The sequence below is a fragment of the Plectropomus leopardus genome, chromosome 19 (genome assembly GCF_026936395.1).
Source record: "Plectropomus leopardus strain MGB_pleo_1.0 chromosome 19, ASM2693639v1, whole genome shotgun sequence".
NCBI lineage: Eukaryota > Metazoa > Chordata > Actinopteri > Perciformes > Serranidae > Plectropomus > Plectropomus leopardus.
In genome coordinates, this window is record NC_142194.1 from 5,897,377 (window position 1) to 5,920,213 (window position 22,837).

The 22,837-nt window shown below is 39.5% G+C and overlaps 1 protein-coding gene across 6 annotated transcripts in view; it reads right to left on the reverse strand.

Moving 5' to 3' along the window:
- Positions 1-22,837, reverse strand: part of LOC121959320 (leucine zipper putative tumor suppressor 2 homolog) — a 40,001-nt gene that overhangs the window by 8,859 nt on the left and 8,305 nt on the right. For 3 of the 6 annotated variants that reach the window (XR_006106894.2, XM_042508573.2, XM_088069960.1), the window contains 2 exons: positions 15,299-15,413; positions 525-1,067 (listed from right to left, as the gene is read on the reverse strand). Coding sequence is in view for 5 of the 6 variants with exons in the window: in XM_042508573.2 (XP_042364507.2) it covers positions 525-1,040 (516 nt within the window). In the remaining variant the exon portion in view is untranslated. Of the gene's footprint in view, positions 1-524; positions 1,068-3,030; positions 3,135-10,483; positions 10,664-15,298; positions 15,414-22,045; positions 22,172-22,837 lie in introns of those variants that run through there. The other 3 variants (XM_088069959.1, XM_042508574.2, XM_042508575.2) reach the window with 3 other exon arrangements.

Genomic DNA, 22,837 nt, shown 5'->3' on the forward strand with positions numbered 1-22,837 from the left:
GATCAATGTTGACGGAAGAAAGTAAAGATTCAGAAAAAGGACAAATTCAGAATGTCCAAACTGAAGATGCTGTTTACAGGACGGACATCAAATTCAGAATACCGTCATATAGTACACGTAAACACAGTCTTTGAGGGAAATGTGCTGGATTTCTTTATGGCAGTGATGGATGTTTGACACCTTATCTGTGTTTTTTTTAATCTGTAAATTGTCTCTCAGTACAATTTATATAAAATATATCTGGACCCAGTTGACAGTTTATCAGACAAACTAATGTAGTCTAATACAACTGTCATGCAATAAATTATTCTTATCTTCAGTTTTTGTTAAAGCTGTTTTAAAAATGGGTTTCTGTTATTTTGTCCACCCCATTTATATAAATGAGGGAAGACTAAATAAGATAAACACCTCTCTGTATAATGCAATACAATTTAACAGAACCAAAATGATACATTCCTGATATAATATTTATTGTAAAATCCGATTTTATCAGCAAACCAAAATGTATTTATTCAAAAATTCACCTTCTCAAGTTTTCCTGACACAGGAATCAGTTTCGGAGGAGGTCCGCCTACGTTCCCATTTAACCCCGATCCTTTAGTCTCGTCTGCGTCGCTTCCTGGACTGACACGTGTTACATGGTTTTCATTCCAGTCACCTACATAGTCCTCATTCAGATAAGTATAGTTCCCGTTCCCGCTCTCCTTCTCCAGCCCCCTGCTGGACGTCGCAGAGCTCTGTTTCTTCAGTGGTGGGATGTTCTGCAGTATCAAAGGGTCAAGGGGTGACTCGGAGCCTAGGCAGGAGGCACCTGGTGTGGGACGTCGGACTCTGGCTCCCAGCTCATTGATAGGCCGGTGTTCCTGGTAGGGGCCCGGGCGATTGGCGATGAGACTGCTAACAGAACCCATAGGATCCAGAGTGGAGGGCAGTGCGTTGATGGGGGGTGAGGAGCCGGAGGGGTGTCTCCTGCGGGGTCCTCCACTGAGGCCGGGGTTGTGGGGCTCAGCAGAGATGGGCAGAGCCTGAACCAGGGCCATGGTGGCAGCTCAGAGGGGTCACTCGCTCTGAAACAGAAACATAACAGTGTGAGTACGGTTGCAGCAATAAACTTGTTTTAAGGTATACCGGTATATGAAAGCTGACGATTATCGTAATGTGTACATTTGTTTATCTACAATACTGGAGAAAAAAAAAATAATTTATTTTAGCTATTTTCAAAAGGGAGACATGACATTGAAAACACAATTCAATTGAGGAAAAAAAAAACCAACTGGTTCAAAGTTTCAATTAATGAATCAAGCCATAAAACATAGTTTAACCAAAAGTAACCCTTCTGTTTTTATCCTTTTAAGAGTCATTCTGAGAGATAATAATAATAATAATAATAATAATAATAATAATAATAATAATAATAATAATAATAATAATAATAATAATAATTCTGTAATACCGTGATATCTTCTGAGATGTTATCGTACCATGAAAATCTGTTACAGTTGCAACCCTTAATGTGGGTCTCACAAAGATGAGGTTTTCATGTGATTTAATACTGTAATTCTCCACTACAGTTCTGCAGAGCTCTGTACTGTTATAACTACTGTATTTACACAATTTTATATGCATACTCCACCGTATTGTAAACAACACAGTCCTGCAAAATATTTCTCAGTAAAATGCCTTGTGTCAACAACTGAAGGGATTTTGAGGGCGCTGTCAGGGGGCGCACACTGATGCTGTCATATACCGTATAGCCAAGTGAAATTCCAATATTCCAATATGAAAACACAGATATCTCCCGAGCATAGTCACAGGTCAGTAGTCAGGTTTCCATTCACTGTCAAACTGGCAAATTGAATTTGGGAATATAAAATACACCTAATGAAAACACGTCAATTTTGAAAAAAAAAACCCAACTACTACCATTTACTGCAAAAAAGGTTTTTATGCTCGCATAAGGTGGTACTGTTACTGCATCACATAACTCAATTCCTCACAATTCCTCTGTGAAATTGCGGACTATCAGCTCCTAGAAATCCCTCATACGTGGCTGCTCCCACATGTAAGACGCTTGCCTTTCCATTATTAATAGCATAACACGCCTACGCAGCCTTCAATTGAAAATAATGACGTTTTGAAAATCCATCGGCATGATTCTTGAAATGTTATTGCAAGAGAAGTCGCATAACATCACTCAATGGAAACACAGTCATCTCGCAATTGTGTTTTATCGACATTTCTAAAATATTGCTAAGGTTTTGTGCAAATCTGTAATGAAAACCGGCCTACTGAGGAAATTCTAGGAACGCCAAGTCATAGAAAACAAAATTTCAAGCGAAGTCTAAGACCCTTATGGAGAGATGAAGTTACAAGTCCTCAATAGCAAATAGCTAATCATTTTCAAATGTCTCAGGTCTATGATTAACTGTGCTAATATTTTTTTCTACAAAGCTGAAACTAAGACTTGTTCCTGTGATCCCATCACAGAAACTCAATCCTGGTTGAAATGGCATCTTCTTCCCCCCAATACTGATAAGGTCAAATTCTATCTATTCATCCACCACACCAGGGTGCTTTCAAGGAATTTTTCTTCGGACAAGCACAACAGAGACAACACAGAGATGATATACAGTACACTGAAGCATACAAATGTCCCGCAAGACCATGGTGGCCCACACACAGAGAACCAGGACAGGCCATTCATGATGTCCATTCAAGCAGCACAAACAGGGCTCGAGGCGTGAGGCTTGCGAGGCATGAGGCAGCAGGGGAAAAGGCTCCCTTTTCATTTGAGATGTAAAATGGCTCCTAACATGCTGGCATTTCCCCTGACAGCAACAAAGGCTACTGTCTCCACACATCTTATCAGCCTTAGGAACAACTAAAAGTTCATAAATGTAGATATTAAAAACCCAGAGAAGAGGAGACAGGTTGAACTTGCTGTGATACTGTAGCAGTGGGTGGTTAAAGTTGCTGAGTAAATCTAACAGTACACAAAAATATAACAACATATGAGGCACGAGCACTTACTGTTTCACTCCCTCGCTCTCACAGGACTGCTGGTAAATATTGACACTATGAACAGGCACATACCGACTGTGATGTCAACAGTGCGTCTTGTGAATTGTGATGAGTTGAGTGTTGTGTGGAGAACAATGGGCAACAGGACGCATGATGATGAGGTCATGGTGCACACGGACAACACGCCAAACAACAGAGCCAGTTGTGATCTAAAACATCACACTGACTCACAGAACATGAGGATATCCGACTGACGGGTGCGTCCTGTTCTGGAGTATGAGGCTTGTCTAACAAGTCGTTCAAGATGTGACTGGAGGATTTAAAGTATGACAAGACTGCAGCTCTTCCTACGTCACTCGCAAATTAAGTTTCTTGGTGAATCCCTGCTCTGTTTAGAAAAAAACAGGACTTTCGCCTCTTGTTTCACCTTCTCTGTAACCCTCTTAACCTGGGGGAATAGACTGTGCATGCTCGCTAATAAAGCGACTGACAGCATGCACGCTGGCCACTAACACTTCCAGACTGCACCTGCCAGGACAGGACCATGCCAAGTGATTTTCCAACCTGCCAAGTTTACTAAGAGCCTATAAGGCCACAACTGCGATTAAACAGTGATTACAACACGTTAATTAGCTCATACATTGTTGGGCTGATCCCTACTTAAACTCATAATAACTGACTGAGACAAATCTGTTGCTGCATATGTTGTTATGATATGTAAACACTGTGAAACTACAAATATTCTTGTATAATCTACACATAGGCATCTGTTCTTGATTGTACAGATTTTTAAATAAGGCTCTTTCTGACGTAGATGTGGTACAGTGTTGTCATCACAACGTAGGGTTCCCAAACATTTTGAGGGACAAAATTTCCAAACTTTTTCATGACTTCTCAAGGACCCACACTGTTTTTCTTGCCCCACTTGCACATTTTTTTCCCACACATATCAGATTATATTCAAACATGATTTCAGATAACTGGCATACACAAAGGAAGAGACTTAACTCAAAATCAACCAATCCCTGTGATATCTTTACAACCTTGCACTTTTTTTTTCCAGTTATTGCAACTTTTCTGGCATATTTGACCAGTCATCATAGTTTACCTTGAGTTTCACCCATCATAGCAGTTCCCTGCATAATGTCACTACACTTAAAACTGTCAAACACTTTTTTAAAAAAAATAAATTTTAATTCGTCCTACATTTAATAAGAAAAAACCCTGAAAATATGCACCTCTAATTTTTCTTTTTAAAGATGCTGCAAAATTATGCACTTAAGGCCACACAAACCCCCAAAAAACCCGCAAAGTCCTAGAGATACTGATCACTGTACTATTATTAGGAAGTCAAACAACTGCACAACATAAAAACTATTATCTTAAATCCACTGCTCATTGCCTTTCCGGGAAAGTTTAAAAATAAGATACTGTTCATTAATTCTCTTCGGTGATTCTGTGAGTAAAATGGAGTTTAAAACATGTTTCAATGTGTCATTTAAGATTCAAACTGACTGCCTCAGTGTCTGTATCAATGAGAATGTAAGTCACTGGCAGCAGGAGCAGCATGTGGTGTTTGGGAGCCAGAATTAACGGTCCTGATGAGCAGAGCCTGTCAGATTAATCTTATGTGATTTCTCTTTGCACAGATTAAAGCTAATTAGTCCATGACGATATTTATTACATCTAATCCTTTCTGAATGGGAGGAAATCGGTCTAGTCTAACATCTAGAGTTCGTTACAAACTGAAGCCGTCAGAAAAACTCACAATGATATTTTGTTACAACAAGGACCTGAAACGTGAATCGCCGAAGGAGGAGACAAACACTGCAGGTGATTTCATTCATAAGTGTAATTGCTAGTTAAATGAGCGAGCTGAGTGAACTTGTGTGGTGCTCAGTGGAAAAAACAAAAATAATCCCTATCAGATGTATCATATAGAGAGTGGGAGAGGCTACATCACTGATAAATTGGCATGAATTTCATGTTAAGCATTATTAGTCAATTCTGATGCTTGCTTATTCTTTCTTGTTTACTTCCTATTTAATGGAGAAGGAAAGCTGCAAATCGTCACGTTTTGCAACCTGGAAACAGTAAATTTTTTGCATTTTTGCTTCATAAATGGGACATCCTTTACATTAATCATGCCTCTGGAAAAGTGGCCTGGGTACACGTTAAATTGCCAATTGGATACCGTAATGGGTGCATGCCTGACACGGGCTACTCTTATCCCTCTGACAACAAACTGACAAAAGACGTCTTTGTTTTTGTTAATAGTTTTCTACACTTATCGTGTGCCACACACAACAACACAAACTTCAGAACCAAGTAAAAAACCCAAGTCATGTTAGTTTATGTTTATTGCAGAATTTCAAGAGTGTCTAAAGTCTTCCCAATTGCTGTCCCCAGATCAGTATTTCTGATCAGGGGGAGCCCGTTTGTTGCCCTCTAACTCTCTCCTGATAAGTGAATAAGCTCTAATCCCTCTGGACTCGAGATGACTGAAACTATGCAGGAGGGGACTCTACTAAGGAAAAGTAGTGGTTTTAAAGCCCTCTGCTTGATCATGTGGTCCTGGTCTCTCTTTTGTTGCCATGGTGATCGCAACTTCAAAACATTAGAGCAGGGAGTAAAGGAGAAGGGGGTCAGAGGGCTGACAGGGAGGCCAGGACCCCCTCTATAGCATCTTAAAGCCTTCAGTCACTCTATAGCTCTGACAATCTTGCATACGCTCCCTGTTGGCATTAATGGACGATAAATGCACGTTAACAAGTAATGGCTGGTAGCAACTATACGGGGGCATTAATGGAGATAATATTCCCATATAAAAAAAAGTTGGTATGCTGGTGATAATTAAACAACTTTCCAAGTCTTTTGCTGCCTATGTCCCAACTTTTCGCAATCCTGCTGCAGGACCAAATTCAGAATAAGTGTATATTTACAAAAAAATAAATAAATAAAAAAATGAGTTTGGACATTAACTATCTTGTCTTTGTAATGTATTCAATTAAATGTCAGTCAAAAACATGTTGTTGCATTATTTTTTTCTTTATGTTTTACAGTGTCCCAACTTTTTTTGGAATTGGGGTTGTAACTGTGAAATGTAAGATGTTTAACTTTTCTCTTTTCAAGCTAACAGAAATATAAGTGTTAAATAATTCACCAAACTTATCATTTCAGCACTAAAATACTGTAAAAAAAAAAATACATCTACATCTCGTATACACATTAAAAACAACACTGCACGGCATTTAAATTACATATTTTCACCACCCCCCTAATGTCTACAGAGTCAGCTGACTGTGAGCAGATTGTTTTTGTCTGGGAAAGTCCTTCAGAGTTTTAAAGCCCCTCAGTCGGGCAGCAGACAGACGGACTCAGTCACTCCTCCAGCAGGAGGAATGTGCGGGCACACCGGCTAATGAGAGTTAAGACTAAACATGGACAGACTTAGTACTGGTCTGCTCTGCAGCCACTGTTTTTCTGATGTCTCATCACTCACATTGCCTCATGCTTAAGCGCAGAGATTTAAAGTCATATTCCTCCTGCATCCAGCATTTCTCTCCACAGCAGCCAACAGCAGCAGCTCTGGGGATCTGCTGTCACACCAAGGCTTCGGGGTTTTATCCTCGAGCTTTCAGCTCTGACACTTTTATAGAATTACTCACAAGAAAAGCAGCACAGGGAATATCTGCAAATGCTGCAGTTTTTAAAATGTGATCGCTCTGCATAAAACTGTAGAGAACAGTTATGTACGTACACTACAAACTAAAAGCAAACACACATTGCAAGGTGCACACTAGAGTTCATTTTATAACTGCATATTAAGGCTGGATACTGTTTATAAACCAGTACCAACACCAGTACCTTTTAAGTGACACAGATACCAATAGAATACTTTATAATACACTTTTTTCCTACTTCATATAAAATATGTCTAATGGAAATGTCAATTTCGCAAAAAAATCCCATTTATTGCAAGGTTTTTACACTCACATGAGGTGGTATTTCAGGCAAATTGAAAAAGCCATATTTTGCAAAACTGCAGTGGAAACCCCTTTTTCTCTTTTATAGGTCACATGATGCTATAGCGTTGTGATGTTGGTAAGAACTGGCTCCCTCAGGCATGATGCAGCAGGCGCTTCAAGAGGTGTTATTGCATCACATAACTCTTCAAAAGTTGAGCATATCATCCGGAAGTTCTGTGAAATCATGGGCTATAACCTCTCAGAAATCCCTTGCCTTTCCATTATCGCTCTCAAAACACAACTACGTCGCCTTCAGTTGGAAATAATGACGTCTGGTGCGTTGGCTGCATTAGAAATAAACCTGCTAATGTGTTGAACATCCATCGCCATACTTCTTGGAAACTTATTATGAGGGCAGAATACTCATAACTTCACTCAGTGGAAACCCAGTCATCTCGCAATTGTGTTTTATTGACATTTCGAAAAAATCTCTTAAGCTTTTGCACAAATCTGTGGTGAAATTTTGAAATCCTGTTTTTAGGATAAAAAACTACCTGCATGTATTGTAAATTGCTCTGTGCTAACAAGAAATAGAGAGGAAACCAAAGCTAGAATTGAAGCATATCAAATCCAGATATTCATTGAGCCAGACCCAAAATGTCCTTTTTTAGATGTCTTATGCTGTGGTGAAATGGGAGCTGTAACAGAGATGAGAAATCCATATGCTCAGATCAATACATTTGAAGATTCTTGCTGATATTTCAGTCTACAACATCTCCCCGAATATGAAAAGTGAAACAGAGTCTGGCCGGAGATCACAGACTGACAACCAGGTCACTCCAATCACAGCAGTGTATTTCATTACACGTACGGCAGCAAGTCAAGATAAATGCTGATGACATTCATTGGCATGCAGGGCAGCCTTTCGTCTGAGATTGGCAATCAGAGACGAAAACAGCATAAAAGCCTTTTTATAGAGGCCGTATTACAAAGTTACAGTATGCACGGTTTACCAGCCCTGCCCTGCAAGACTGCAACGTCACACAAACCTGCTTTGAGACAAACTGAAAGAGTACTTCACTAAATCCCTCTTTGTTAGCACCACGCCATAAACACACAGCCTCAGAGGTGAGAGTCTAAAAATATTCCCCACACACACAAGGCAAAGTGTTGGGACTGAAGGGAAAAAAAACTCTTTATACTAGCCCCCATCACCGAGAGCAACACCACCTCTGACTCGAGGAAGACGTGGAGAGAAAGCGACAGAGTGAAAGGAAGGAGAGGGTGTCTCAGTTTTCAGCAGGGAGCGTCTGCATGAGGGAACAAACAAATGAGTCTGGAGATCCCCTCCTCCACTCTCCATCTCTCTCTGCCCAAACTTCTGAATCCCACTCCCCCTCCCATCTCCTTATTCTCCCCTTTTCTCTGGAAACTGGAGCACAGAGAGAAAAGTGTAACAAAGCTATTTTAGTTTTGTAGACAACCTACCTTTGCAGAGGCAGACACCTCACACCCGAGACACTACGGTCACCGTGCCAAATGTAACTGTCCCCAACAAAAGCTGGATTATTTTTACTGTTTAGTCTTGTAAATGTCAGGAAATAGTGGCAAGTGCTTGAAGTGACATCTATAAACCATCCAAAATACTGAATTTGCGACCCTCTCAGTCAAATTGCTAAAAAAAAAAAAAATGTTTTTGCTTGGTAACTAACTCAACAAAAAAAATATTGTCTAAACTTGGCATTTACTTATGTGGATCAACTTCATCGACTATTTGTTTTGGCACTAATTTGGCATATATACAAATACATACAAATTCTGCAGTAAAAGAAGAACTGCAGTAAAATAATATTTTTATAAGATATTCCTAATAAACAAAGGTTAAAATAAATTAATAACATAATAAACTAAGTAGCTCCAAGAAAAAGTGGCAAGTGCCCAAGGTGACTTCTTCAAAAATATTATATGTACAATCCTCAAATTTGAGATACTAACAATGCAAAAATGTTTTTGCTTGGTAAAAGACTCAAATAAGAAACTGATCGTCAAAACTTGGCAATTACTTTTGTGGACCAGCTAACAGGTTAATTGTTTTGGCACAAATTACATGCACCTTCTCTGGCATATCTTGTGTCTTCTGCCTTTCTCGGACATTTCTTTCTTGGAAATCTATACTCCTTACATTTGAGTTGCATAACATAATGTTTTTGCTCGGTAATTATGTAAACAAAAACTAAAAGTCACAACTAAACAAGTAACTTAACAAGTAACTTAAAACTTTGCAATGACTTCTGTGGATTGATGAACCAGTTAATCAGTTTGTTCTGACACTAATTACATGCACCTTTAGCGCCATATCTTGATCTGTCTGTAACTCACTATTGTTGCTGCCTTTCTAGGACAGGGTTTATAATGAGTTTCCTAGTAAATAAAGGTTGAATAATAATAATAAAAAAAACATTAACTCTTTGGTTAGAATGATCATGCTATATCATAGACTAAGTAGCTCCTTTGGATGAGCAGAAGAGGCGGCTGCGGCCCACATAAAAAGAAACCAGTTGACTAAACAGACATTTCTCATGAGGCCCTGCAGGTTTGTTTGAATGCTGCACTGAACACTGTCAATGATTATACTGAAAGAGAGCAGAGGCCTCCCACCACACACACACACACACACACACACACACACACACACACACACACACACAATTAATCAATCAGTTGTCTGGTCTATAAAATGTCAGATAATGGTGAAAAATGAACAACCCACAGATATTGAGTTTACAGTCATAAAAAGTGAATAAACCAGAAAATATTCACATTTAGGAGGCCAGAATCAGAGAATTTGGACTTTTTTTTCTTATAGAATTATTCAAACTGATTAATCAATTAACAAATTAGTTGGAAATTAACTTAATAGCTGAACATTAATTAATTAATCATTGTAGCTTTAAATACACGCATTTGTCCTTTTTTTAATGAGCAGGGACAGAAGAGTCAAAGTTAACTGCTTGTCATTTTTCTTAAACAAACAAGTATTTTCATGATCAGCTTATCTGTTGGTTATTTTTTCCTAAATGATTAATCATTTCGTCTAGTAAATATTTCAAAAATAATGAGAAAGTGATGGTTATTTCTAAAATTAACTCCCTTTGGTTTACTTACAGTCTCGAAAGTATATAATTTTCAAGAATAACATTAAATTGTCAAATTTGAATATGCCATTTTTTGCTTCAAAATCAAATGAAATGATTAATTGGTAATCAAAATGGTTGCTGATTAATTTTCTGTCAATCGACTTAACCATTTATCGATTAATCGTAACAGATCTAGTTATCTACATGCAATAAAACCTGCAAAAGTTAACTTACACATCTTCATGATACAAATAACTCCACAGAAAGTGAAACACAAACCTTCCTGTCACCTTGATTGCCACTGTAATAGAGTTAACTTCCTTTTTGTCCAGCGTTCCTCCCCTCCCAGTTTCTTACCCCAGTTTGGTCCCAGCATATCTGCTCTGATGTCTCTCCAGCTCCTTCTTATCATCCCGCCTCGGCTCCTTCAGCGTCTCAGGTTCAGTCGGCTCAAACATTCACTGTGCTCCTGTTCTCCTGGATGTTTGGCTCTGTTTCTGATCAACCCTCCTGAGGAAAACTTCTCTAACCCCCCAGCTCAGTCTCAAGCCAAATGCCGCCAATGTGAATGGGAGCACAGTCCCCTCCCCTTCCTCTCCCTCTTGTGCCCCCCTCCTCTGCCTCCCACCTCCTCCTCCTCCTCCTCCTCCTCCTCTCTCTGCAGCCCAGCCTCCCTCTGACAGATACACCTCCTCTCTCCCTGCTCCACTCCTCCTCTTCCATTTCCTTTGACCAAAGAAACTACACTCTGCAAAGTCCTCCGCTGCTTTTGTCAGGCAGTAAAAAGAAGAGAAAGGAGAAAGAAACGGGAAGCCGGGGAAAGGCGAGCTGTCAGTTAAAGACCATTCCACTTTTTCTGCCCAATTCAAGTCGAAAAGAACGGAAACTAAAAAGAAAGCGTTACTGCGTGAGGATATCATTTCACTTTAAAAAGTCTCCATTTACCACAGATGAGCTTTTTTGGCTTTCAGCCTTTTCATCTGTCAAAACTAAGTCTTCGTCTAAGTGCATGAAAGACAAAAACTAAAGAAGATGTGAGTGCAAGAGGAAGAAAAAAGCTGAGAGATTTAAGACAAAGGCGAAACAGGTGGGAACCTCAACCTAAAGTTTAGAATAAGAAGTATAAAAGTCTTTGATTCTTTAAACACTGCAGCCCTGATTCTCGTCTGTCAATCCGATCTAAAACACAGACGCACGTCAAATTTCAGTTAATCACTGAGCCAATTCTTAATTAAAGAAACTGTCAGACTGAATTAAAGGAAGTAAATCTGTCAAACTTCAGCACTGATGGATCATTTGAAGAGGCAGAGCTGGATGCTTGCCTAATTTACATCAAGTATGGCTGTGTTTGAAATAATTTGCTGAAATACTGGCGACAGCAAGTATGACATAAAATTCAATATGTAGTGCTTTCACACTGCCTAGTATGTAGATTGTGTGTAAACAAAAAATGCCTGGACGTATACTACATTTGCAGAAATTTCTGAGCATGAAATGCGAGCTTACTGGAGATACTGAAATGCCCCATAATGCATTGTGTCCCTTGGGAGATTTTTAGCCAGCATAGCCAGGTCAAATTTCAAGGTGTATATTTATGAGATAATATGTCCTGACTTTGTGTATACTGCTTGCATCAGTATGTACCTTTTCAGCACAGCTGCAGTACCTACTAAAAGTAAAAAGAGAAAGTGGGTGATCCGAAACACACCCACATTCGATGTCTTAATTAGCTTTTGGTGGCTAATGGTAGCCAATGTTTGCAAACCTTGGGTAAATATTGCTGTTTTGTATACATACTGAGGAAATTCATCAATGTTATCACTGTATTTAGGATTCTTAAACTTGCTGTAGCCTCATTCGTTTTATTAACAAGTTATCTAAACAAGTTATATTACCTTAATAGGGGCCAGCGCTATATGCTCATTTACAAAATCAGAAGACGTGGGGCAACATTAGCATTCACCTTGAGTTTTGTTTCTGGCCACTTGACGAATGTAAGACCAATATTAACTCTTCTTTTAGCTCTGCTTTGGTCTCCAGTAGCTCCTGGGGGAAATATCTGGTTCTTTTTCGGGAGCTTTTCCTCGGGTGATGTGAGGGTCTAAGGGCAGATGGATGTCGTACACTGTAAAGCCCTGTGAGGCAAACCATATTTTGTGATAATGGGCTCTATCAATAAAATTGACTTGACTTGACTCACAAGTTGCTAAAGCTAGAAGCCTAGAGTACAAGAGGATTTCACCTAAAACAACTGCCTAGTGCTGCTGGAAATTATGTGTTCAAAAGCAATGATAGTGAACCAAATTGTTAATCTGTGGATCTGAAACCCAAACAATGAGCTTAATGCTGAAACGTCATGTAAACACTTTCACATTACATGAAGTCATTTGATCCATTTTTAAAAATAAGATAATTGATTAGAGTAGTTTTAAGAACCTCTTTGATAGGATATTTGAGTGTCTAACATCCTGAGTAACCGGTGGATCAGCTTCCAAAATAGTATTTTCTTGTGACAGCGGCAGCATCGAGCCTCTGCCTTGACCTGTAATCCACCATCTGGCCAAAATGAATTAAAAAAAAAATAAGAGAAACAAGAGAATGAGACGGTGCAGTCAGAGCTCAGCTGCTCAGCTCCGAGATGAAAAGAGGGGTAAAGTAGGGTACGAGAAGTAGGCTATGCCCTGCCACCGCCTTACACACACACAAACACAGATCTGTCCCTCTTTCTTTCTCTGTTCGACTCTCTCCCTGCTCCTATAACTGGGTCACACTGGTAGGCACAAAGTTTGTCCTTGAAGTAATGAGACATAGGAGAGGGAGTTCAAGGTCCTTCTTGGTCACGTCTCAATGGGAGGTCTGGAGAACACTGAATGTGCCACAAGTAAAGTCCCATTCTGCTGCAGTCAAAGCAACAGAAACCACACTCAGTTGGAGTCCGAGATTGGACGACAAACACCATCAATCAGCCACCCCGAGGCCACCAGTGCCGGGATAAAGAGGCAGGCTGCAAATCACCTCTGTGAATGCCACCATTAACACTTCCTCTTTACAGGCTAGAGGAGGGGGCAAACATGACTCAGCCCCTTTTGATGGAGCTGATTTACAGGCTGAAGCAGCAAAGTAAAATGACAACTCTGTGGCTTCCTTCGCCTGTCTGCAGGAAAGCCAAGGAAAAACCATGAAGCAAAATTCCAGTTACAACACAGAATTCCAGTGTGGCTTTGCAGTAATGCTGGGTACATCTGTCTGGTGGTTTCTGGTTTATCCTCATAAGTCACATAATGTTTATTATCCTACAGAGATACACAAAACGGTTACGAATGCCATCTATGGGTCAATTTCTGGTGAACATTAAAAACGGCTCCTCAGAAGCCGCAGTTCTGGTTTATCTGTATCTATAGCGGATGCCCAGCGGGTGGTCATTCATCATAGGCTGAGCTGCCGTCTCTCTGCGGCCTGTCAGCCTGCTTCCTTCTATATTTTCATAACAACGCCTCACGTCTGGGACCAGAAACCGACAGAAAGCTAGGCCATCCATCACTGTCCGTGCTGCCTCTGCGTGGGGACATCACTCCCTCTGGACACTGCTGCTAAAAGTGGCCTCGACCAGCCGGCCCTTTGGACCGCTTAGCTTCCAAAATAATCCACTGTGGCACAAAGCAATCCAGAAACACCTCAGAGAAGAGAATTACTGCCACATGGTTATATGCCCCAGTGCATCAGTCACATTGCACTTTCAGTTTACATCCATGACTGTGAAAACATGGATGCTTCACACACATCTTCCCCCTGTCAGCACAAATGATCTATGCAATCAGCACATTTTCAAGATGAGTGTCACCAGTTCAGTGTCTGACCAAATGTTTCCCTTCTGCTTCCGAGTTATGACTTAGATTAATGGCCAGAAAAGGGTTTTTGCACAACATTATGATGTCACAGTGTAGCAGAACTTTGTGTGGAATTTGTGTGACATTTTGTCATAATTACAGTACAAATTATTGAGCTATAGTCACATTGACCTTAACCGTTGACCACAAAATTTGAAGAAATTCCCTCAAGGTGTTCTTGAGATATTGCATTTACTAGAACAAGACAGATGAGGTCACAGTGACCTTGAACTGTGACCCATGACCACCAATATCTTATCAGTTCATCCTTGAGTGTAAGTGAACGTTTGTGCCAAATTTGAAGAAATTCCCTCAAGGTTTTATTGAGATATTGCACTCATCTGTCTCACAAGAATGAGACAGATGAGGTCACAGTGACATTGAGCTTTGACCTATGACCACAGAAATCTGATCACTTTATCCTTGTGTCCAAGTAAACATTTGTGCCAAATTTGAGGAAACCATCTGAAGGACTTCTTAAGACATTGCCTTCATGGGAATGAGACGGATGCACACTCACAGTGACATTGACCTTTAAAACACTAAATTCTAATCGGTTCACTCTTAAGTCCAAGTGGACGTTAGTGCTATATTTGAAGAAATTGCCTCAAGGTTTCCCTGAGATATCGCATTCACAAGAATGGGATGGATAAACACACCTAAGTATGTAACCTGAAAACATAATGCCTCAGGCCACGGCTATAAGCTGCAGGGAGGCATGATTAAACCAGTGTGAAGTTTTAGTGCTTGGCAGGGGGTGGCTCATCAGTTTCCGACACAAATGAAAACAAAGGAGAGAAAGAGAGAGAGCTTCATAGATTGGACTCTTAGTAAGTCCAGTCATAAATCCACAGAAATGGGATGGCTGTATTGAGTTGGCAGGGTCCCGATTTAGCCACACTCTGATTTACGGTATAATGTGCCAAAGAGATTAGGGTTACGCCTCCAGCTCTGGAATTACAGCAAAAACCCTATCCATGATTAAGATCTGTTCCTAACTCCCACGCAGCAGGAATGTGTTAACATCCACACACAGTGGGATGCACACTGCTGTGCGTGCAGCAACGTCAACAAAGTCTAACCGAGAATTTTTCAGTTTCAGATGTCAGAGAATTAACACAAATTAAAGCAGCAACTTTCCTGCAGTACTCTGAGAATGTTTGAATAAAATCAAACTTCTAGATCAGAGAAAAGAATGGCATCTCTCATTGCACGTCAAGGAGCAGCCAAAAAGTTCTCCCTTGTTCAAATTTAAACCACATTTCGTCCAGAAGGCTCCGCTTACCTGTTAATGACACCCTGTCTTCAGCTTCTTAAAAAAGCATGGGGCACAGGTCGCTCGAGCATCCCAGGAACTCACAGGGCGAGCAGATATTCATTCTCTCTTCGTCTCTCCCAGACTGAGGGGATAAAAAGCAGAAAACAATGCATGTTGTTGAATCAGCAGAAGAGAAGCACCGAGACTATGCACTGTGGAGTTGGAAAACCTGAAATGTGACAAGTGTGTTTATAGAAGTCAGCAGGAAAGAGGAAAATCTGAGTCACTACAGCGAGGAGGCTTCACATGGTCAGGACTGAGGGGATTTTCCATGTCAACAAGAGTGAGCCCAAAACTAGCACCCTGTTCACTAAACAAGTATCCCCTGAGTAAAGTCAAAATGTTGCTGATGCCCCACAAAAATAGTTAATTATTTATAGTAACATTAGGTTTCAAATTTAGACAAATGCAGCTTCCAAGTGGAAAAATACCTGTTGTGGTAATAAAAGAGGAAAAACGTGGATCAAATTCTGCTTTTACATCCAAAAAGACAAAAGAAGGTAAGAAGCACACTGCCACCATCTGGAAAGAAGTACAGAGTCCATCTGTAACTCATTAAACTGGTGTATTAGTGGTAAAGTAATATTGAAGTTTGGAGTAAAACAGCATGAGAAAAAGATGATGAGAAGTGCCAGAGGTGAGCATACCAAACAGTCATTATTTCAAACTGGCTGTTCACATATTTTAAATTATAGTTGGCACAATCATGTTTTCAGCAAGCGATAGATATCCTGTGAGGCAGAAGCAACTACTGACACTAATAGAATAAATGATTCTGGAAAAGTGTACAGACAATATGTGCTGAACCTGATTCAAACCACTGCTAAAAATGTCCTAACTTTATTCTGCAGTCTCCCATTTCAAGGCCAGGTTTTTCAAGGTGTAATTTGTCCCTCCTCATGCTAAAGTATCAATGAATTTCATATATATTTGTACAACTTAAGTGGACTAACTGTGCCTCAGGAGATCATATTTCCAAACTAGAAAGGTGGAGGTTGATCTCTGCCAGGTGGCCACCCAGACAATTCTTTCAAATTTCTTCTGTTATATATTTTTAATGACTAATTCTATTCATCATGCTTACTCAATTTATCTTCTCCTTATCCTTCTGATGTCCTGTCCTTACCAACTTTTCATGATTTAGTTTATTTCATCTATCTTTTATTCATCTGTTTTTATCTTACCTTTGTTTTATCCCCATATTTTATTTCTTATATTATCTTTATGATTTTTTTGTATATTTTCTAAAACGTTATTCATTTATTACTTTAACTGCCTCTCACGATCTGCCTGTTTTATCACTTTTATTCCATTTATGTGATTTATTCTTGTTGACCTTTTGTGTTTGCATTTTGTTTTTGCCTTTTTGATTGACTTTTCTAGACCTGTCTCTGTTTGGCAAAAGCTGAAACAACAACATTAAACACAACTACAATAAACATAACCTAATATAACATGCTTACTTATGGTAGAAACACAAATATCAGGGACCAGTATTTTTAAGTATTAGGTAAAAACCATCAGTCTGTGGGGCAAAAGGTGGGAGCTGAAACAGAGTGAGAGTTGAGTAGCAGCTAACTGGTTAATCTGTATCCTGTTTTATCAGCAGGATCAGGGATGTTTGCTAAAATTAACGTTCCCCACTGCCTGCAGGGTTACTGGAACTGTATGAGCTTTACTTGAAGCTAAACAAGCCTTCATCTCTCCCATCTGTGCAAAACATACTGTATTAATATGTTACAGGCAGATGGAAGTGCTGGAGAGACTGTGGCTTCCCACATGTAATGTAGCTCAATCCAGATGGTTTTAAGACAGCTTCTTTCTGTTAATGTTGCACCGTGATTGTGCCAAGACACAGTGAATACTCTGAGCCCTGTAAAGTCATGCCTTTTTGATTTAAAGTCAATCAAACTACAGATAACAAACAGGTGTTTATTTGAGAGGGCCGCTTCCTTCACCTGCTATTCCGTATTGAAAAGGACCAAACAGCAGAGGGAGACATACAGAGAGCCCTGAATGAAAAGAGAGCAGATAAACATTTCATTACATTATTCATATGCTGGACAGGCACCTTCAGAGATGGCCTTGAATGCCACACAACCTCACTATGACCTGACAAATCTTCACAGACAGTTCCTTTGAGGGAGACTTGAACTGCTTTCATGACAGTTCAAAGCTCATAATGAACATATTAACACCTGCAGGTGACAAACACTGTTTGAAATGGAGATTAACTTAACCAGAGACCAAGTGTCAGGATAAATGAAGGAGGGTTTTATGTCCACAATAAGTCCTTCTTTACAGGTACAGATCATATATGAATAGATGAATTAACCCTGAGTATGTTTACATGCACAAAATAGTCTAGTTTGTGCCCTTATTCTGAAAAACAAAATTCCTACAAAGCTGTTTACATGGCTGATAAAAATGAATATTCCACTAACATTCCTGTTTAAAAGCAGCTGTGCTTACTCCAGTTAACGTGTCCTAACATGTCATTTATCACATCAAAATATGGAAAGGTAGAACAGCTATAGCCTCTTGTCATTTTGCTTCTTTGCATTGCATGTTGCATTTGCAACATAGGATTTTTTTCATAGTGGTAGACTTTTTAGACTCCCTCTTATCTTTCATTTACCTTCTTGAAAATGTCGGTGCTGCGACATTTGTGCATATCCAAAAACCTGTTGATAGCAAAGTCTTTCATAAAGTTTAAAAGAACGCATGTTTCTCTTTCTGACCAGAAATGTGTGATTTTCTTTTGCATGCATCTCTACTCCACATCATTGCAAACTGTGTTGGTTTGTGTACAGCATATCCATGACAACAAACAAAGCCATCCGTAAACAGACAAGAGGCCGTGGGACACAAACAGTGGTTATGCGCATATTCCCGTATAGATGGCCAAATAATGCTCACAAAGCCCGCATAATACTGGCATTTTCCACAGAAACTGCTAAATGACCTGCATTCAATTCAGAATACTGTTACTTTTGGAATAATAGGGGAATATTAGTTTGCATGTACCTATGGATATTTCCCGCTATCCAATATGCCAATATATAATTACTTATTTAGCCGATAACCAATTTTTTTTTCCTTCCTATTTTAATGGTCATTGAGTCTCTTCTGTAAGGGAATTAACATCATATTATGTTTACTCTTATTGCAATGGCCTTATTTAAGTCAAATTAATTTGTTGTGCAAAATAAGAAAAATACTTTAACTTGGGGTTAATTTTTTGTTCATGTTCAATTTGTCCAGAAAACTGTTTTGGATGTTGGTAAAAATTAGCATGTTGGCAGATTCCAATATTTCATTTTAAAACCACTATTTGTTGATATCAATGACATGCCAACATTATAATGCATCCCTATATGTAACTGTAGCCACTGTCCCTTATTTACTCTCCTTTTAGCCCTGTTCTGCAACGCTATGAAAAAGATAACTGTATACAGACACCAGGAATTCATAAAAACAACAAATTCAACAGCTGGAGATTTACAGCCTAATGCCATTTATAAACATTCAATATTATTTTGGAGGCGCACATATTTGAACATTATGGCAGTAAGTTTACAGCTACAGTGCGCAGTGGTCGGGTGGTTACATTAAAGAGGAAGGAGGTACAGAAAATAAATTTAGATACCTATTGGGAAGGGCAGTGTAACAGAGAGGAAGAAATTGGGATAAATGAGGTCCAGTGTTTGCCAGGCTTTCACACACACTCTCTCTCTCTCTCACACACGCACACGCACACGCACACACACACACTATTAAGGAATAGGGTGGTGGCCCACTTATCCAAACACTGCCACCCCACAGCACTTAGGTTTATTATCCTAATGTTCAGCCGTGTGCCAAAGGTTTTAGACAAGTTAACAAACCCAAATAAGAGATGGAGGAACCAACACACCCTGAACAAAGGCCGTTCAGAAAAAAGGGAAGCAGTGTAGCATAAGGACACATTGTAGTGACAGATGTGTTGACAGTACTGTACTCTGAATATCTGACACAATTATAAAAATGCATACCAGACTATTCCGAACAGCTAAAAACATGCCATCCATTTTCATTTTGCAGCACACACTTGGTTGTGTGGGGCTGTGGTAAAGAACATAAGAGCATATGTGCAGGGAAAAAAACTTGTAGAAAGGACTGGATGCTCATACAGATGTTAAGTTTATAGGAGAAAATGGGCAGAGGGTGCAATGAATCCGCTGGGAAAACTGGCATGTCTGCCTCGTCTGGACAGTGAGAGATAGCCCACATGGAAAGCATCACATTCCATCTTAAACAGCACAAAATCTGTGTTTTTTTTCACAGACATCCTCATTTAGGTTCATCCAGGCCAAACCTCAAACATCCTCCCACATAATAGAAACCTACAGAGAGAAAACTCCATTTCTACAGTACTGAGGGTGAGGAGGAGAAAAGGCAGGACCAGGGGTGCAGCTTTCAGTGAGGAGGTGGGTTAAAAAAAAATACTGCAAGAACTAAAGCACAATATGCAAAATGCTGTATCCACAGCCTTACTCCTGGAAAAAACAAAACAAAAAAAACGATCATTTTTAGAAATTATTGGACACAAAAATATGCTATCGGTGATCTTAGTAATTATGACTCAGAAGATAAATAAATTAATGGTATAAGTGGCTGCAAGAGAGGCTGGGTTGTACTCCAGGTTGTGTAAACAAAATATGGTTTATTTCTTTTACATTTTGTCATTCTTCTTTCTTGTTTTTTGTATTTGATTGTTTGATTTATGAATACAAGGAAGCCTGCACAGGAAGGTAATAATGTTTTTTCTGTCAGCTACAATGGAGGAGATAAAAAATAAATCAACACATAATGAAAACAGAAAAGTCAACAACAGGCTGCCATGACTATTATGTTAAGTGTGGATGGATGGATGAACTGTGCATTGTTTGAGTACTCGACATCTCTTGTCCTCTAATGCACAGGCTGGACTGACGGCCCTCCACCTTAATTTCTTCAGACTCACTCTCCCTCCGCCCGCGTAAGCCCTTATGCAACGCTATGACGCAGCGACTGCCCGACCGTGCATCCCACCACCCACGGAGCTTCTGATCTGCACCCTCGTTCTTCCCTGCCACCTCCTCACCTCTCAGTCAGCCTGCCTCCCACCACACGGTCATCCTCTACTCTCAGAAAGCTTGCCTTTAGGATTCAGGATGTCTTCTCATATTTATGCCTATTAGTGCCTGTGTTTAATGGAGAGTGTGTTTGTGTGCTGTTCATCTCATGGCCTCTCAGCAGGAGATTATAACCGGGGCAGAAATCACACCGAGCGAGAGGAGAAATGTATTTAAAAATACCCAAAACAACCAGCCTCAGGGAGGGGTCGCCCCAATTACACACTGTACCTCTGACTGCAAGAAAACTCAAAGGAGGCAGACAGTTAAAGCAATTTTGTAAGACTGGTAAAACTTTTTATGTTTTACTCCTCAAGGCTTCCTGATGTCCTAATCTTCAGAGACAACAAAGGACACAGGGTGAATTATTACCCTGGGTCATTAGTTTCCAATTAAAAAAGCCAAGTTTGGTATTTGACCATCTCTGAAAACCTGTCAAGAAGAAAAAAGCAGCAATATGACCTTGTTATGTGAATAAAAGGAGGAAATTAGCAAAAAAGTATAGGAAAACTGAATCAGAGACTGAAACAATCAAGTGGGAGATATGCATTCGCCTGGGGTATTCCCTTCAGCTCGTGGTGAATACCCAGCATATCGGATGTGGGTTTTCCTTTTATCTTATTTTATTAATTATAATCATTGTTAATTTAGTGTTTTTCAGCAGTTTTTTTTTGTTGCTGTCCCTCAGAATGTAAAGAACACTGTTATATATTAAAGTTAAAGAAGAAACAAAGTGTGGTAGAGAGGGAAATATTTTAACAATAAGAATAAGTACAGTTAAATTGTGTCTTATTTTCATAATATTGTCCGTTGTTTCTACTGGTTATGATAGATCTGTGCTCCCCAAAATTGCATGCAAGATACAGATGATTAGACAGGTTATAAACAAGCTAACGGTTTAGCCAGATTCTGCAAACTGCCTAATTCAATTAAAATCTAAGTAATTGTGAAAATCCATGACGTTTTTTTCATAACTGTGGGAACCCTGTATTTACAGACTTGGTGTATTTATTTTACTCTTTGCCTTTGTTTTTTCTCACAAATAGTTTAAATTGACCTAGGGGCTTGTTTAAAACCTGTTTGACTGTCTGAGAGGTCATGTTTCTTACCCCATCGAATTACTTTTTTGCAAAAACTTCACATTCTCCACATGTACATGTATGCCTGCATCATCTGCTTTATGGACTTTATCTACTCATATTGTCAAATTGTGTTGTATATTCTTAACTTTTTTAACTATACTGTGTGCCTTTTTATCTTAATGTTGTTTAACTTAACCATTGTGCATATTGTATCTTCATATTGCATTTTTTATTATTATTATTATTTTAGGATGTCTTTTAACATCAGGCATAGGACACAGATGAAATCTAGCTTCCCAGCTAACTTGGGTGTATTTAAATTTGTACAAATGTGGATTAATGTGCATTGTCTATTCTTAAATAAATAAATTACAAATTACAAGTAAACAAGTAAGGACAAAACATTTTTGGCCAAAATTACAAAAAGAAGTTGTGTTTGGTTGGTGAGATTTTTTACTCCATCTCAAACTACTGACCTGTTTGTTTTTTTGTTGCTGTGCTTTCTCGTGTTCCTGACCGCAGTCTGTGAGAAAGCCTGTGGGCTACGCCACACTCGGAAGGTGTGAGATGGATTACAGCAGGACGCAGAGCAGTTGACACAGCTGAGGAGTAAGTGAGTGGGAAAATGATGATGATGGTGAGAGAGGAGAAAAAGAGTGTGAGAGCCGCGAGGCAACATGTAAAAAAAGAGGAGAGAAGCAGGAGTCAGAGAGGCTCCAGGCGTGTACATCAGCACATATGGGCCTCCCTGCAGCAGCTGTGAATGTCATGATCACACTAACTACCTCCGCCAATCACAGCTGCTCACGGGAACAGGGCATGTTGTTTTTCATGCTACTTTTAACGAACGTCATCATCCACAAGTGACAACAGAGGACGAAGCACAATATGTTCTGTGTAAAATATTCTTCAGACACAACTTACTTCTGGGCCAAACGTAACAAACTTGTGCCCCCGTCCTCTGACTAATCCTAACGTCTGTGCCCATGTTATACAATGTTTGCATTTTAAAGGCACTGAGCTAAACTGTTACTTCAGCCTGCTAACATGCTCACAATGACAATGCTAACATGCAGATGTTTAGCAGGTCTAATTTTTATCATGTTTACCATCTGAGTTTAGCATGTTAGCATGCCAATATTTGCTAAATTCTGTGCTACCTATCTGCCCTTGTTGAATGTGTTTCTGAGGGATATGCAATTGACAAAGAAATTTTTTTTTTTTAAAGAAATTTAAATTTTATTAAAAAGCATTTAACACAGAGTTTA